We start from the raw sequence: 17,420 nt of genomic DNA on the forward strand, positions 1-17,420 counted from the left end.
TGATGCTTAGCAGGCAGCATCCTGATGCTTAGCAGGCAGCATCCTGATGCTTTGCAGGCAGCATCCTGATCCCCGTACCAAATGCCAAGCAGGTCCGGGCATTTCAAGCACAAGGGTACCATGAGGGGAGAGCAAGTTGCTCAGTGCCCCATCCAACCCGACCTGGAGTATTTCCAGGGATGAAACCTCCACCACCTCTCTGAGCAACCTGTGCTCGTGTTTCACCACGTCGAGTGTAGAAAAATTCTCCTTCCCTCTGCCTGCTGCCCACGCTGCTGAGGATGCAGTCCAGGATACGGTCGGTCTTCAGGGCTGCGATCGCACGTTGCCCACTCACGCCCAGCAGCCCCCAAACCCTCCCCGCAGCGCCGCTCCCGCACCGCCCTCCCGGTCCGCCCCCGGCGGCACCGCCGTCGCTGGGGGCGTCACGCGTCACGCGCCCGCAGGCCGGCAGGCAGAGGAGAGGAGCGCAGATCCCGGCTCTCTCCGCCGCGCTCGGGAGCTGCTCTCGGTGCTCGCTTGCTCAGGCCTGCGGCGCGCACAGCAAGAGGGAGTGGCGGGAGCGTGATGCTCGCTGCCGCTGCCTCCGCCGCTGCCACCTGAACGTCTGGTCCCGTCCCGCCGTGGTGGGCATGGGGCTGGGCTCGAGCTCCGAGGTCCCCGACGGCGGCGCCGAGGGCTTCCACGTACACGGGGTGAGGCGGCCCTGGCCGGGCCCGCAGCGTGGGGAGAGCGAGGGAGGGCCGTGAGGGGCGGCGGGCGTGAGGTGGGGTCCTGCAGGGCACGGGGCTCCAGTTGCCCCTCCGGCCCAGGCAGGACGAGTCCCTAGCTTGACACGTGGAGGCCGAAGGGCTCGGCGCGGCGGGGTTGTAGGCTCTCTGGTGCTTCACCTGTTGGTTCCGTTCAGGGAACTGCCACGGCGGCAGGGGAGGAGCGCCCGCAGCCCTCCGGCTGGGCGCTGGGTACCCGCCCGGCGCGGCCGCACGCCTGCCCCAGCGGTTTCACCGGGCTCGAAGCCTCGGCCTTCTGTGTCCTGGCTGCCGGACTGCTGTCGAGGGATCTGAAATCGTTTAAGAGTAGTGTAGCCCTCTCTCCTTTCTGCAAAGCAAATCCCCCTGCCTTGAAGATGTGGCTGATCTCTCAGCAGACCTTTAGAGCGCTCTGCCTGAGCTAAGTTAATTCCTGCTCCAGTGTTTTCCTGCGGACCTAGGTCTCACGGTGTTGTATCTGGGATGCGAATTTGTTATGACCGCTTCATCTGGCTTCTTGTCTGCACACACATCGGTTTAACTGCGTATCTGGGAGCTTAATGGCAGGCAGAGGTGTTGCTGCTAACAGTTCTTGCCTCGGTTAGTGTTTCATTTCGTTGGTGGTTTGCCTCCTTGAAATGAGGATGGAACGCTGGCCACATGCTGCTTTCCACTTCAGCAGCAGTTTGTGTTTCTCAACATCAGGAGATGTGCTCAGGGTACCAGTGTTGTGATGTAATCTCCTTATGTCAGTTTCCTTAGCTGAGTTACCTCCATCAGACATGACAGCTGCTCCTGAAATGCCCCCTCTGTGTATACTAAGTGCAGGACTCTGCTCAGTGTGCTGTACCAGAGGATGGTTTTGGTGACCTACAGTCTGCAGGAGAAAAAGTAAAAATTACTCATTTCCCATCCCCTCAGGAATTCATGCAACTTTTGATATGGTGTCATTTTGAAAACCCAAGTGTGGCAGGGGTTTGGCAGCTTACAGCTTCATATGGGAATCTGTATGTCCTTTAGGCATCTGACTAACAGTGCCATGAGCTCCATAATAACATCCATATAGTTCAGCTCTGCTCCTAGGTTAAGAAAAAGTACAAACTCTGAGCACATCTGCAGTGCTTTCCCCTTCATAGTGCTTTGTTAGTATACATTGAAGTGGGTACACTCTCATGTGCTTGTAGCACAATCCTTCAAGAGTTCCCCTTCTGATGTGCTGGAAATTGTGGGAACCTGAATATCAATTGGTTTTATGTGGGGAAAAAAAAGAAACAGGGCTGTGATGCCATGGGGAACTCTCAGTGTGCTCAGGCTGTTAAGTAGCATGGAAGAAAATCCTCTAGCAGAAGTTTGAATACTAAGTCTTTCTTTGGGGTCTTCAGTATTTAGTAATCCCATGCTGTGCACGCTGAATAACAATACTTGTGTCATGTGTGGGGTTCAAAACCTGCTTCATTTGGGCAGTCATAGAAAAATGAGTTCAGACTTGTGAACTGCTTTCCGAGGCCTGCCACTGGGTGTCTTATCTGTGGCTCAGCTCAAAAGTAAATATTGAATCAAGTGTAAAGTTTAACATTATCACTTCATGTGAGTAGCAATCAGTGTAATAACAAACCCAAAATGTATGTTTTGCAGGTTCAGGAAAACTCTCCAGCTCAGCAAGGAGGACTGGAACCTTTCTTTGATTTCATCATTGCCATAGGACACACAAGGCTTGTAAGCCTCCAAAGATTGTATTGCTGTTTTTTTTCCTCTCCTGCATGAAATGTGGGTACTGTAATGATAAAAAGCAGAGGTCAAAGCTGTCACAGTAAAGAAAGATTTTCTTAGTGGACGTTGCATGTGGCATTAGAAAGGTAAAGTGAAGCTTGGGGGTGTCCAAAGTCTCCTCTCTGGCTGGATCCAGATGTGAGGAAAGAACCTCATGCCTTCAACCACCTTAACTTTGTAACAGATTAACACAATGTTTATGATATTACTCATTTACACATATTTTCTGCCACAAGGTGAATATTGAGCTAGTGAGTCAATGGTAAGAGCTCAACCTGTGTTTGAACAGTCTTGTTTCAACATTTGATAAAGCATGAAAAAGAAGGACTGGGATCAGGAGCATGAAGTAAAATGTTGCTGCTTGTTGTTAGACTACATAGTTGAGATCTAACATTGCTGGTGTTACTCCATGGCAGTTATGAAGAACAGGAAGGTAAGCAATGAAACAGAGTGATAGTAACACTCGTGGCAGGGAACATGACCTGACAGCACTGACTTCTTTCTAATAAAAAAGAGTGGAACTGCTGGAGCTGATCATGAAAGACTAAGCCTAAACTTTGACAGTTTGGGTTCTTCATACTCAAATTCAGCCACAGGCATGACATAGAGGAGTAAGTAGAAATAACCATGTATCTTTTCCTGTGCTTTACAGAATAAAGAAAACAATATGTTGAAAGATCTGCTGAAGGCAAATGCTGAAAAAGTCGTGAAGCTGGAGGTGTATAATATCAAAACAATGAAGATAAGAGAGGTGGAGGTGATCCCCAGTAACATGTGGGGAGGACAAGGCCTTCTTGGAGCCAGTGTGAGGTTCTGCAGCTTCCAGGGAGCCAATGAACATGTGTGGCATGTTTTGGTAAGAGAATTCCTCAGTAGCTCTATACACTTGACAACAAGGTTATATGAATGCTAATCTTTAGAAGTAGCCTGTATGTAGAGTTTCAGTGAGAAGAACATGGCCTTGAAGGTTTGTCTGAGCTACTTGGATAGGAACAAACAGTGGGTGACTATTACTCTTGCCTGTCACTATGAAAAATAACTCTGTCTCAACCAGACCAAATGGTGTGTGATGGGGAGAAGGTCTTCTGGTATTAAGTTGAAGAATCAATGGCAAAAGCAAAAACATTCTGACCTCATTGGTGTCTTTGTGTTGCATGAACTTTATTAAGTCAACATTAATGTCACATAAAGCACCAAAAAATGATATTAAACTTAAGAAAGAGAGCTGAAGGAGTGGAACTGAATAGGACAGACTGTTATGTTTCTGGTTATTTACATAAATGCAACTTCTTAACATCTTCAGTGTCTCATTTTGAATTGGTAGCATCTTGGTCTGTCTTTCTGAATGTGTTTTACAAGATGTCACACCTAGGTGGAGACTGTCCAAGGAGTACTGTTTAGTCCCATAAACAAAATGTTCTGATGGTTTTGAGTTAGCTTTGCTCTTTGATCTTGGGGCAGTTTTATCCTGCTGTAAGTGCAGATGAGACCTCTCATTCTTTTCACAGGATGTTGAACCTGCATCTCCTGCAGCTCTAGCTGGCCTCCAGCCGAACACTGACTACATTGTTGGATCTGATCAGATTCTTCAGGAGGTAGGATGTGTGTGCCTTCAATCAGTGGTTGTCTTCCTGCCTTCCAAGTGTCTGCTGTAGGATTTGGCTTTATCATAACTCAGTGGGCATAGTGTTTGGGGGTGGCAGCTGATGGTTATGACAGATGCTTTATGGATGAGGTAAACATTATCTTCTTGTAATGTGGCAATGAAGCCAAACTTGCCCCAAAAGACCAGTCTGCCCTGGCAAAGTTTTAGTCTGTACCTGGGTTTTTAGCATCTCACACCAAAGTAAGCCACTATGTAAAATCCTAACTTTGCTTTCAGCTCCTTGTCTTACACATTTGAGTTTAATAACTACTCTTGTTTTTTGTTTAGTCAGAGGATTTCTTTTCACTGATTGAATCCCATGAGGGGAAGCCACTGAAGCTGATGGTTTATAACACTGAAGCCGATTCCATTCGAGAGGTAGTTGTGACTCCCAATGGAGCTTGGGGTGGAGAAGGAAGGTACTGATCTTGACAGTCACTGGCTGATGACATGCACTCACTGGATATGAGCTCCTCTTAAGAGTAGTATTGCTAGCTTGCTGCTTTCACATTTACCCATGTTTCCTTACACTTCTCACACAAAACTGTTCAGCTTCCATAAAACTATTAGCTCAGAACTAGGAATTATGCATGTTCTGCATCTAATCCTGCATGTTCTGGATCTAATCCTGCTTGAGTTGCAGCCAATGGCACAACCTGCATTGGTAGCAGATTCACTAGCTACATTCTCATAGTCAGTTAAATGGCAAAATCCACATCAGATCAGATTATATCTTGTAAAGATATAAAAATAATCAAGTGAAAAAGCTGAGCTCTATTTGTCTAGGTGCTCCTTCAATACTCTTAAGTAAAATGATCCTTGCAGCTGGGTATTGCTACAGAACACAGACTTACACTTCTCTTGTACTAAAGAATAAAAGCTTAAAGCATGTGTTACCTTTGTTAAGAGCACCTCTTTTTCAAGTCTTGTCCTACTTTTCTTGTACAGCTTAGGATGTGGCATTGGCTATGGCTATTTGCACAGAATTCCAACACAGGCTGTAATATCAAAGAAAAAGCCAGAAAGCAAACCACCTTCACCCTTACCAGAAGCTGGAACTCCTGCACCTTCTACTAATGGCTACACTGAGGTATGCAAGAAAGTTCCTATCTCTGGTGTATTCTCTGGAGTCCTAATCATGGTGTTGACTCTCAGTTCCTGCATTGTAGATTCTCTCTGTACTGGTGTACCTGGGGGACTGAGGCAGAATGCTTTGATAGGAAGGTCATCTTCAGGTGAAGCTTTCAATATGAAAAGATGCTCTTCCTTCTTACTGTTGTTATTCCAGACTCCATTACTGGCACCTACTTCTCAGAGTGACAACTCAGGAGCAGTTATGGACTTGCATCATTCCACAGATCAAGAAATGAGTGGTTATTCACCAGAAAGCTCACTTTCCCCTCCTCCCCCTCTCCAGAGAGTTATGGATCCAGGTATATTTTCTTAGGTGCTTGTTTCAACAGTTCTTTAAAGGACATCTAAGTAAAGTAATAAGGTCTTCAACAAGTTTGAGACTTAAATGAGTTAAATGACTTAAATTAGGAGCTTTCCATGGAACCTTTTGACTTCCCTGGATTTCAGAGCTGCAGAATTTGGGTACTGTGAGCCTGATTGAGGTTAACATTCTGCAGAAGTCTTTCCACCAGCATTGGCTAACATTTAGGTGATATTAATTTGGATTAAGTGGGGAGGGAATTTCACTGAGTTCAGTCTGGATATTTTGTGTTGTTTCTAACCCAGTACTGTAATACTTGCTTTCTCCTTCAGGATTTCTAGATATGTCTGATATTTCACTTCCTGAACTCACTAACTTAACCAGTGTGCCCAACATGTCTTCAGCTGCCTCCTCCACCATGCCAGCAGCAGATGCTTCAGTAGGCACTGAGAAGTTAATGCAGAGCAGCACTGACGTTTCTGCTTATTTTGGTAAGTGTGCTCAAGGTTTCCTTTAGGCCTCTGACTTCATTTCTGGACTGGCACCAGCTCCTGCCTGTCACCAGGATTGTGCTTTTTGGAAGTAAGCCAGCTTTAAGAAAAGATCAGGAAGGGGACTGGTAGCAGAAATCAGGTGTAGAAGTGGACACAAGCTAATAGGCTTTTTACATAAGATTATAGAATGTGTCTTGTGTCTTTGAATGAAAATGTTGATGATCCAAATTAAACTGCCCTTCAAAGCAGGCATTTCTGAAATCAGTTGTGAAAACAATTGCAGTCATCTTAATAGTGACTTTCCTGTTTATTAAGAGCCAACAAGCTTCACATTATGGATGCCTTTCCCTTTTAGAAGGAGGGGTGACTGAGTTGCAGCAGGAAATCAAACATAAAAATACAGCAGCACAAATAGGTTGTGGTCTCTGAAAAGCCTGCTTGCACCATCAGATGTGGGGAGAGCTGAGCAGACACAGCCCATGTTTGACACTTGTGTGCCTGGTTGGTGCCTGCATGAGGAATCTCATTCAGCTGATTTTCCTAGACGTGTGGTAGCTGTCTCTGTTTGCCTGACAGTTTGGGGGTTTTTTACCAACTATTTCCATTTCCCAGAAAATGCCACAGCCTTGGACCCTGAAGATGCACCCATGCACTCTGAAGGCTCAGTTAAACAGCTGGATGACCTCCTGCCTTCAGTTCCATCTTTACCTTCTTTTGCTCTTCCTAATGAGATTTCTTCAAACCCAACGCTCGGAACTGATCCTGACAACCCAGAAGCAAAGCTGCTCTTAAACAGCATTGAGAGCTCATTAACCACAAGTCCAGTGAAAGCAGATGCTGAAGCAGCAAGTGTACAGAAAGAAGCAGCACAAGAGCACGAGTGAAACGGATGCTGCTTTTGTTTACAGACTGCCAAGTGCTGTAAGACTGCAGCCAGGAACATTTTTCTGATCTTGAAAGAATTACCAGTTACTCTATTTTGTTAGTGTAGACAGTACTATAAAAGAAACACCAATCTTGCTGTCGTGCCCAGTCATTGTTTAATGGATTGCTCTGTGTTCAGCCTTTGAATGCTGTGCAAAATCACCGAATGAATGGAGAAAATTAAAGCAGACACAGGTTGGAGATGGGCAAAACGTCAAGCTCCTGAATTCACAGGCCTGTGAATGCTCCTGAATGTATTTATCAAGGCAACCTGCCTGAACAGTGACACTTAATGATGATCTTCTCAGTGTGATTGATAGCACTGAAAAGAAATGTATGGTTTTGGCTTGCTTGAAAGCTTTATAATGGTACACCTCAATTAGTTCCTGTGACTTTTAAGGTATTGCCTACCCTAAGCCATCTTTATTTCTACTGACTGCTCTGCAAACTGTTAATTCTTCTTGTTTTACAGTCCCTCCTCTGTCACTGTGATTCATGTATCTTCTCTACAGCTACTTTTGCAGGAAGTAAAGCACCATATGGTTTGAAGCTGCAGCATCTAGCTAAGGCAAAATCATGTTGGTGTGTCCTGTGATTCACTTCAGCTCTTCAGGGGCTCATGGGGTGGTTTCACAGTTAAAAAAATATCCCCAACCAGTGGGGATGGAATGATGGTCATTTAAAGCAAACTGATTTCAGTGTTCAGTATCACTAAGGTTTCAGGCCCGTGTGTTTTCAGGGTGCTGAACCTTCTCAGTGGAGCTGAAGAAGTCTTGGTTTCTGTAGTGACAGAGAAATGGCTTTTAATTAGTTATGCTTTTATATTGACCCATTTGTGGTTTGATAGAAATCATTTTGATTTTAAGGCTTAGGGATGGAGCAGGTTAGTGCAGCAACACATTGCTGCTTTTTGTAGGAGTTGTTTTTGGTAGTTGTTTGCATTTGCTTTCAAATAGTTTCTGAATGTAATGGGAAACATGAAATTAACATGAAAGAAATATGGGTATTTTTATGCCTCTCAGGGCAGTGATTTATCATGGAATTTCAAAGCTACTCACTTGGAAGAGCTTTACTATAGCTGGCACAGTTGCTGTGGTGAGAATTCTTCATAATGAAAGAGAGTGAGGTAGAAGGTTAGGTGTGTGTTGAAGCTATAAAGAAGAGTATACTTGTTTAACACAATAATGCCAAATTTCCTTTGCTTTGCTCTGTGTCCACCTGTTTTCTATGCACATAAGCAAGTGAAGTGACTGATGAGGCTGAAACACAGTCACAATGCAGGAGGGGGAGCCTGGCTCACACAGCTGAGCCCTCGACAGCTCAGCTGCAGTAAAAAGGTAGAGGTGAAGTTACAATGGCAGAGAGCTCTTCAAAAGAGTAAACCCTTACATAAAATCTGTCCTTCACATTCCTTCACCTCTGCTGTTAGTCTCAAATAACGCTTTCACATCAAATACAGGAGCTTTGACCAGGATGGTCCAAGTCTCTTTTGCTTTGAAGAAGAATGTATTAAACCCTGAATGCAGGGAGTTCAAAAGAGATTTGAAATCTGATCTGCTGAATGCTCTGTCAATAGTGATCAGGTTTTGGTTTTCCTATATTGCTAAAATAAATTTCCTCTCTTCCTTCACCTGCTTGCTGCAGGGGTGGGCAGCCAAACACTAACAATAAATGTAACTTAAGCTAGGGGTAAGTTGGGTCTCAGAGCTTGATGACTTAAGACATCTGAGTGATTTGTTTAGGCTTTTGTTGTTTATTTAAGACAGTTTCTAATCTGGTTTGAAGCTGGTGGTAGCTCATGCAAGTGATGCTGGAGCATAAAAGGGAATAGGGAATGTCAACTCATACTCAATTTCCAATGTCACAGTAATAAACGAGTTAACTGAACTTGAATGTGTTAATGAATGTACTTAGTGTCTTTAGGGTGAACAACTACTGGCAAGAACTGTTGAAATACCAAATTCAGGCAGTGAAGACATTGTTTTCCCTCTTCAACTTTCACAGTAGGCTTGATATTTACTCAATCTTCTGCTGTACTACTCTAGGTTACCTTCAGAAGCTGCTCATCCTAGCTGCCACACTTCACTGAACTCCTCTTAGCTGTAAATGAGAAATGCTGCAGGAAGAGAGGCTACAACACAGAAATTACACCACTGACATGTGATGGGCTTGAATGATGTATTTCCAGCTGCCTGGGGGTTCAGAATTTAACCTTACCTAGCAGTAAGCCTTACAGCACTAACTGGGGCAGTGGGAGACTTGAGCTGTTTCAGCACCCTGTGCTCCCGTACTGTGGCACCATGAATTAGCAGAAATGAAAAGCAGAGGCAGCCTCCCAGGGAGCAGCCTTTAATTTGGCATTCCCTTCATCACCCTCACCATCCCTCATATTCCCCCACACATGGGCAAATATGAAAGAGCCTCTGGCTTCTAAGTGAAAGCAGCTACACCTTCCTTGCTGCATTTGATCTGTGTTAATCTGCTGTTATTTCCTGGGCAGCGCCACTAATGTCCACCCAGCCTCCCTCTTTGCCTTAAGCAAACACCACTTTGTATTGGTTCTGCTGTAAGGGCAATTTCAAAGCAATTGTTGGGTTTAAATTACATTTCTAAGTAATTTAGCATTCTCAGTCCCCAGAAATAGATGGCTAGAACAGTGTCACAGTACCCTCAGAGACTGGGCATGTCCCACCCACTCTCTAATCAATACTTCTGGTCTGCATGGTGTTTATACAGCTGCCTTCCACAAAAACCTTCAGAACATGGTACAGGAAACTATTTAGTCAATCACTTACTTGATATTTAAGTCTGTGCTTTTAACAGTTCTGTTACCTTGCTGGGTGGGAATTCCACCTGGCTAAGATCAGGACAAGTGTAAAGTCATGTGCTTAAAGTCTGATGCTAAATGTCAAGTTCCAGAAATTTCTAGGGATGGAGTTGGAATCAAAAGGGACCTCAGTGAAAGAAACAGCAATACCTTGGTGCAATGTACTGGCCATAAACTGGAGTATTTAAACCAGATTAAGGTTTTCAGTCGCTCTGTGCCTTCACCTCTGGCAAACACATTCTCTCCCCTCCCCTGGCACTGAAGAGGGAACTAAAAAGCCTGTTACAGACAAATGCTTTCTTTGGGACAGGTTATTCTACTAAATAATAGATTTACAACTCCTTTTCATTGTGAAATAAAAAAACCTCATCCACCTTCTACAACTCCACAGCCTTTCCTCTGGTTCTGGCAAACTGGAACTCTCTGCTTACAATGTCCTAGTGAGCTGTGACTCACATATGAACCCCTGAATGCTGGGCAGGGGCCTCTCCTCCTCTTCTTGCCTTCAGGACTTCCAGACCTCACAACTGCAGAAAAGGTGACAAATGAAAAAGGAATAGCAAAAAAAAATAATAATCCTCACACCTGAGACTCCATCCAAGCTGGGTGCTCAGAGACTCACCAGGAGCACATTCAGTCACTGAACTACTGTGTCATCTCAGAGCAGCCCAGCTGACAGGCCCCACAGCACCTGCTTTGAGCATTTTCAGTGTCAGCAAATCCACTCTTGGCCTTCCATCTGTCTCTTACGGGGCTATAACCCTGCCACAGCCAGAAAACTGAGTGCCAGCTGGCACAAGTCATTTGCAGCAGGGCTGTCTTATGTACTCCATGGGTGTTAGCAGAGAGTATTTCCACAGTACAAAAGCAGGCACTGCCCATGCAAACGCCATGGCTTGAGCACATTCTCCACCTCAAAAGTATCTCAGAGCATCTATTTGAAGGCCTGAATCCCTGCTCAGTTTTATATCCAACCATGTAATAAGATCATCTTTCAGGCATTTTGTGCAGGCACTGCCCCTTCTTCAGCCATTCTGTTACTTGATGCTTCAAAGGACGTTGCAGTCCTTTGTGGAACAACCATCAGGTGGCAACGGTCCAGGCTCTCGAATGGCATCATTGAACCAAGAGACAAAACAACTGGGAAATATTTTAACTAAAGCCTTTTATTCTATACAACTGTGAAACATCATTTACCCTTCTGGCATTGCAGACTCTTTTGTCAATCTTTCCAGAAACTGTGTATTGGGATGGTTAGAAAGGAGGAGGAAAAAAGAAAGGGGGTGGGGGTGGGGTAAAAGAAAAGGGGGGGGAAAAGAAAAGGAAAAAAGAAAGAAAAATAAGAAAAGGAAAGAAGAAAGGAAAAAAAGAAAAGGAAAGAAGAAAGGAAAAAAAGAAAAGGAAGAAAAGAAAATAAAAGAAGAAAAAAGACAATTTCCAACCTTGACTGATTTCAAACAAAGTTACTGGGAGCAATTCCAATGTACACAATGGGACAGCAGGACAACCAGAACAAAACCAACCAACCAATGCCTATTGAAACAAGTGTAGACCCTTGCTATTAATAAATACAAGTCAGAACAATGTCTCACTAAAAGTTACAGTCCTGGTTAACTGTTTCAGTCACAAATACCAATACAAACGTGCAGCTGGGGCACAGCTGTGTCAAACTGAGCAATACACAGAAATGGGGCTTAGAAACTGAAAATGACTCAAAATTGACAGGGAGAAGACAGGCCAGCTTAGTTCTGAGCCACGCTTTCTGTTGAAGCCATGAGTTTGTGTAGCTGGGTTCAAGAGTGCAGAAGGTAATGATCTGACTTCTTTTCTTCTTAAATAAAATAGGATGAAAAATATTTTCCTTTTATTTTTTTTTTGTTTGACCAATAACAATCCCAGTAATACAATTTATTGGGAATTCCTTTAGGCCTCAACCTAAATCTTGATAGCAAGATCCAGGAAGGGCAAGAGCATATGTCTCCTGAAGAAACTCGAGTAATATACTGCCCTGTGAAGGCACTTGTGCTTCTGCTTCGTACAAGAGTCATTTTTACACCATTGGTTTAGGAGGAATTTGTAGTATGTTCTGGCTACAAATGGGTTTCTGGGACAGCCCCACCTTTATCTCCTGAAAAGCCAAAATGCCTTTATCCCCTCCCCCCCCCCAATAAGTTAAGCTCTATAAAAGACTATTATGAGTCTATGACAGTCACAGAGTTTTAGAAAGAGCGGTGTAAAGAAGATCCACCTCAGTCTGTAACAAAAGAATAACTGCGTACAAAACGTTGGAAAAGAAGAGCTAAGTGTTTTGGTATCATGGATGTGAAAGCTGCTGAGAAGTTTGTAAGGTTTTTCAACATGACACAGAAGAAGGTATTTTCAGAATGGTCTGAAGCTTGGACACTATGTCAATGTCATTTTGGAGCCCGGTCACCAAAAATCAAACTAGTGTGCCTTTCGAACACCTAAGGGCACAGTGCAGGAAGGAGTCGTGTGTGTATCTAAAACCAACCAAGCAAGCAAGCTCTCTTTAACTGCTGCAAAGCATGTTCACTCTGTCATGATGCACAGCATCACCGGACTGACCCTGCTACAATACTTAACTAGTGTTCTCGTTTGCATATTGCCATGTTTCTAACGCTACCCCTTCCTTTGCGATTAAATGGGCTGATTCATTCACAAAGGGTCTGCTTGCTGTTGGGTTTCTTCTCCAAATTTCTCTTATGTGGCAGAAAGGAACCTGTGAGAAATCACTGCAGGAACTTTATGAATGGAATGTCCTGAAAAACAGCTTGTGTGCAGCTCCGAACGATACTGTGAACGCAACGATTAATATGGCCAAGACAGTTTCCTACCAAGCACGAGCGGGTGAGGATATTATGTGGTGGAAAAACAAGGAGCAAAAAAGGAGGAAGCAAAAGTCTGCACTGGATTATCATCTGTTCTCTGTACACCTCACACAACACGAACCACTCGGGGACTTCCCATCTCACTGGCTGAGACTACGAGAGACTTTGAAGTCATATAGATATTTGTTTTCCTCTATATTACAGATTTATTAGTCACTTCAATTAAATGTATACTTTCCATCCATACTGAGTCATTAGAAGTCTCATCTACCTTAGGGGTTCAGTGGGCTTCTATAGCACTACTCTTGGAACCAGTACAGTATGGTCAAGCAAATAAGTAACCATTTGGGTGCAGCACTGCCTTCACGTCGACTTCTGGCGATAATGAAGCGTCAGATCGCCGCCGCTCTTCCAAATGAAGTGCTTTACAGTTCGAAGGTCCATATTTGGATCCAAAACCTAAAGAGGAAAAATTCCCTTTTTTTATTCCACTGATCTGCTAGACTGACAGAAATGTAGAGGTAAAGCACTCTGCTTTGTGTGTATGGCTGAATTGGTGGCAAAGATCACAGGATGTCAGGGGTTGGAAGGGACCCAAAGAGATCATTGAGTCCACACCCCCCTGCCAGAGCAGGACCATACAATCTAGCTCAGGTCACAGAGGAGCCACATCCAGACTGGCTTTGAAAGTCTCCAGTGAAGGAGACTTCACAACCTCTCTGAAAAGGCTCAGATTTTTCAACTAGCAAGTAAACCTGAGGCATTACTCAAAGATTTTAGCAATGTACCACTGAACTTCACATTACTAGCACCCACCTGGATAGTTGATCTTCATGCACTTACTACACTTTCTAGACAATTCACAATTTTGGATGCATTTTAAACTCTGCTAGAAACATGCAATTCAAAACACTCCCAAAATGCTAGAAATAGAGCTCTATGGGATCGTGTTCAGCCTATTTGTTGAGTGTGAGTAAGTAATCCTATCAAGGCTTCTAGTCAGTCCCAATTCCACAGCCATACTGTGTAAACATTGTGATCCAGCTGTCTGCTGCTGTCTGAACTTGTGTCAGCAGTAAGTTAACATGATGTCAAAACATTTACTTACATTTAAAGGCAACAGATCATTGGTGGCATAGATATAGAACCATGTGAAGCTCAGCATTCAGAAATTCATAACTGATTCACTGCTAGACATTGGTTTTGCTTGCAGTCTAAACCTGTGGAGTAACTTACCTGGTCCTGGCACAGAAGTTCAATCTTCTCCTCTGCTAGCACAGCAATGTCCTCCTCTTTTTCTTGCTCTCCTGCTTTTTCATTATTGGAAGAGCTAGTTGTCTGAGACTCGTTATCCAAGTTAATGATCTTCTCATACACGTGTTCCATCACTTTTCTCACCTGAAGCATGTCACTTGCTGACAATCGATCTCTGTACAAAGGTAAGCAAAGTTTGGCAGGAAAAAAAACCCTTGAGAAACTGTATTTATCTTCATCTGTAGCAAAGTGCACAGATAACCTTAGAAGTTTAATAGTAAATTATCAGGTTCATCAACAACAACATGATAACAGCTATTTATCCACAGAGTCACACAACAGGGACTCAGGAAAGTGCCAAGATATTCAGAAGACTGAATTAAAAATCAGAAGCCTCATCCCTGGAGGTTTTTCAAGGCCAGGCTGGATGTGGCTCTGAGCAACCTGATCTAGTGTGAGGTGTCCCTGCCTATGGCAGGGGGCTTGGAACTAGATGATCCTTGATCTAGATGATTCTATGATTCTATGAAGAGTCCACAACCTCCATTTGTTCAACAGCAAAAGGATTATTAAGAGGACAGAGGATATTGAGCAATGAAAGAAGTCAGAATATGCTATTCACTCTCTACATTAGCAGAATTCTAAAGTGAAAACCAGCAGCAGTTTCCCCACAAAGTACAAAACAACCCCCTCTGAAGCCCCTCCTTCACAAATTGTCTCTGATATGGAGACCCTAATAAGACTTGAAGTGGAACCAGACATTTGTGGGAAAGACCAAATACTGTTGTAAATAAATGGAAGGCATAGTGTCTATGACCCTAACTTTCTGTCTGAGGACCTGCATTGATTTCTAACCTCTGCAGCTCCCAGTTAATGCAGCAGGCAGACAGAAATACTTAATTTCAGCATTTAGTTCTTGGACATCTGTTAGCATAAACTTAAACAATTGCCTGTTGTATTCTGGTGTAATTCTGTTAGCATAAACTTAAGCAACTGCCTGTTGTATTCTGGTGTAATTCAGTGCTTCTGAGCAATGCTGCTTAAATCATAGAATCAGTCAGGGTTGGAAGGGACCACAAGGATCATCTAGTTCCAACCCCCCTGCCATGGGCAGGGACACCCCACACTAGATCAGGCTGGCCAGAGCCTCGTCCAGCCTGGGCTTAAACACCTCCAGGGATGGGGCCTCAACCACCTCCCTGGACAACCCATTCCAGGGCTTCACCACTCTCATGGGGAAGAACTTCCTCCTCATGTCCAGTCTGAATCTCCCCACCTCCAGCTTCATTCCATTTCCCCTAGTCCTATCACTACCTGAGATCCTGAGAAGTCCCTCCCCAGCCTTCTTGTAGGCCCCCTTCAGACACTGGAAGGCCACAATAAGGTCACCTCAGAGCCTTCTTTTCTCCAGACTGAACAGCCCCAACTCCTTCAGTCTGTCCTCATAGGAGAGGAGCTCCAGCCCTCTGATCAACCTCGTGGCCCTTCTCTGGACACCTTCCAGCATGTCCATATCCCTCTTGTAATAGGGGCTCAATGGGCAAATGTCTCAAACATTGCAAATTCATCATTTCATCAAGCACAAAGCTTGCAATTCTCTATCTGCAGGTCTGAGAGGCAAATATGCATTACTTACTTTTTGAGAGTTTTTGCCCCTGATGATGAGTGAGGTTGGAGGTAGAAGGGAATCTTATTGAATTTGGGCATATTTTTCTAGGAGGAAACAAATTTGCAAAGCATTAATTTAGGATAAACTCTTATCAGCTCCTCCTTCCACCAGCTGGTATGTGAAGTATGTTCAGCTTCTAATTATCAAAAACCAAGAGAGATTCTTAATCAACATCACCACCACAGCCAACTTTCAAATTACTCACACTGCTGAAATGCTTCAATTTAGATGATGCACAGATCAGCCAGCTTGTGAATATAAATTATCATGTATTTCAAAGGAAATGAGATAGTATCAGAAGATTGCAGAGCAGTCTCTGTTCCTGAGCTCCACACTGAGAAAAGGACACCAAGGATGCAGAGTGCTTTGAATTCCTTTTCTCAGGACTCGCTGTCAATATGGAAATGCCTTCAATGGACATAGCAAAGAACAAAGCACCTCAAACTGTCTTGACTACAGGCCTTGTGAGCACTTCTTTTAAATACAAACAGAGCTGAACTTTAAAATGTGCCCTACAGTTTAAAGAAATGGTAGTTTACCTTAAAAAGCCCAACAAAACACACAGACCCACACAGATGATACTTACATCCACAGTGATGTCAATGACCCATTGTGGCACAGTTTCATTAAGAAGCATAGACTCCGTTTCACCACCCGAATCCCGACACAATAACCTAAGGCACAGAGAAATAACCTCTGTGAATGAAAACAATTGTTGTAATCTGCATCAAAAAGCTTTCAGGAGAGGACCTGCCCTTTTAAGGGGCAGAGAGCTTGAGCTTGGTTAGCTGGCTCTTCACATCAACAAACTTATTGGGGAAGTGATCACGTGATTTTTTTTGTTAAGGACTAGAAAAAGTAGCTGCAAGAAGAAGATGCATCTCTGGAGCAGAAACAGGAAGAAGTATCTCAAGAGACTATAAACTGTGGCGTAGAGAAATTGGAACAACTTTGCTTGTGCATTGTGTATGTGTTGTGCTGGAGGACAAAACTGTTCTGAGAAGGGGAATGGCACCTGGCATGAAGCAGCTCTTTTCTGCTAGGGAAAAATAAGCTTTGCCTGTAAAGCATCTGCTAACCCCTCACCAAATGGAAAAGACAAAGCCAGTGTTAAGAAGTGGTACATAAAATACTGATACAAAACCACAGAGAATTTAATAAATTCCCATTAACTATTTTGTCACAGAGTCCTGCAAGCTACCTTTCAGGTCCAATAAGCATGGCTTGCAGCCTCCAATGACACCTTTTTTGTGTTCTTTTGAGAACAAGCTTAAGATCCACCAGTAGAGTATGGATGTCAATATTCAGCTCCAATGTAGATACATTGATAGATACTGCACAAAAACCCATCACTTCTCAAAGCTGTTTTACTGACCAGTTCATGGACTGAAAGTTACATAGCTCTTTGGCAGCTATTCTGCCTGGGAAACAAACCCAACAAATCTGACAACTCCCACCCCTCAAATTTAAAAGCCACTTTGTCAGTAAATATCAAATGTTTCAAAGCACTCAAAAGCCTGGCATTTGATTTGCAGCACTGCTAAACTGTCTCTCCTGGATCATATAACTGTGATCAGTTAGGCTTTTCAATGTAGAATTAAACAGAAGGGTACACAGGATATACACATTACAACACAGAACCCATGTTCCAACCTCCTAGAGCTTAGGACCTTCTAATGGGTCATCAGCTATAATTTTGGGAGCAGAAACCAACTCTCTAGTGAGCAAGATCTCCTGTCTGAGTCATTAATGCTCAAAAACCAGCACACCAGACACACAAGAGAAGTTCTGCAAGAATCTGAAG

The 17,420-nt window shown here is 43.8% G+C and overlaps 2 protein-coding genes across 2 annotated transcripts in view; one reads left to right on the top strand and one right to left on the bottom strand.

The window, feature by feature from the left end:
* Positions 1 to 558: 558 nt before the first annotated feature.
* Positions 559 to 8,904, top strand: GORASP1 (golgi reassembly stacking protein 1). Its single transcript, XM_068145940.1, has 9 exons — positions 559 to 695; positions 2,385 to 2,465; positions 3,172 to 3,375; positions 4,028 to 4,114; positions 4,453 to 4,583; positions 5,113 to 5,254; positions 5,453 to 5,597; positions 5,932 to 6,090; positions 6,706 to 8,904. The coding sequence occupies exons 1-9, from the start codon at positions 633 to 635 to the stop codon at positions 6,975 to 6,977; spliced, it is 1,284 nt and encodes a 427-aa protein (XP_068002041.1). The 5' UTR covers positions 559 to 632; the 3' UTR covers positions 6,978 to 8,904.
* A 2,088-nt stretch (positions 8,905 to 10,992) lies between these two features.
* Positions 10,993 to 17,420, bottom strand: part of WDR48 (WD repeat domain 48) — a 29,466-nt gene continuing 23,038 nt past the window's right edge. Inside the window, exons 16-19 of the mRNA XM_068145939.1 lie at positions 16,203 to 16,290; positions 15,584 to 15,660; positions 13,930 to 14,122; positions 10,993 to 13,152 (exon numbers count right to left, since the gene is read on the bottom strand). Coding sequence (XP_068002040.1) covers positions 13,057 to 13,152; positions 13,930 to 14,122; positions 15,584 to 15,660; positions 16,203 to 16,290 — 454 coding nt within the window. The 3' untranslated portion in view covers positions 10,993 to 13,056. The remainder of the gene's footprint in view (positions 13,153 to 13,929; positions 14,123 to 15,583; positions 15,661 to 16,202; positions 16,291 to 17,420) is intronic.

The sequence above is a fragment of the Melanerpes formicivorus genome, unplaced genomic scaffold (assembly GCF_026170545.1).
Source record: "Melanerpes formicivorus ecotype bairdi unplaced genomic scaffold, bMelFor1.0.p_v2 SCAF_13, whole genome shotgun sequence".
NCBI classification, from domain to species: Eukaryota; Metazoa; Chordata; class Aves; order Piciformes; family Picidae; genus Melanerpes; species Melanerpes formicivorus.

What these genes read in the sequence shown, in the direction of transcription:
- GORASP1 (XM_068145940.1), top strand. Translation starts at nt 633, where the DNA reads ATGGGGCTGGGCTCGAGCTCCGAGGTCCCCGACGGCGGCGCCGAGGGC. An exon ending in CCATAGGACACACAAGGCTT is followed by an intron (nt 2,466 to 3,171) that starts GTAAGCCTCCAA and finishes TGTGCTTTACAG; the next exon opens with AATAAAGAAAACAATATGTT. An exon ending in CTGATCAGATTCTTCAGGAG is followed by an intron (nt 4,115 to 4,452) that starts GTAGGATGTGTG and finishes TTTTTTGTTTAG; the next exon opens with TCAGAGGATTTCTTTTCACT.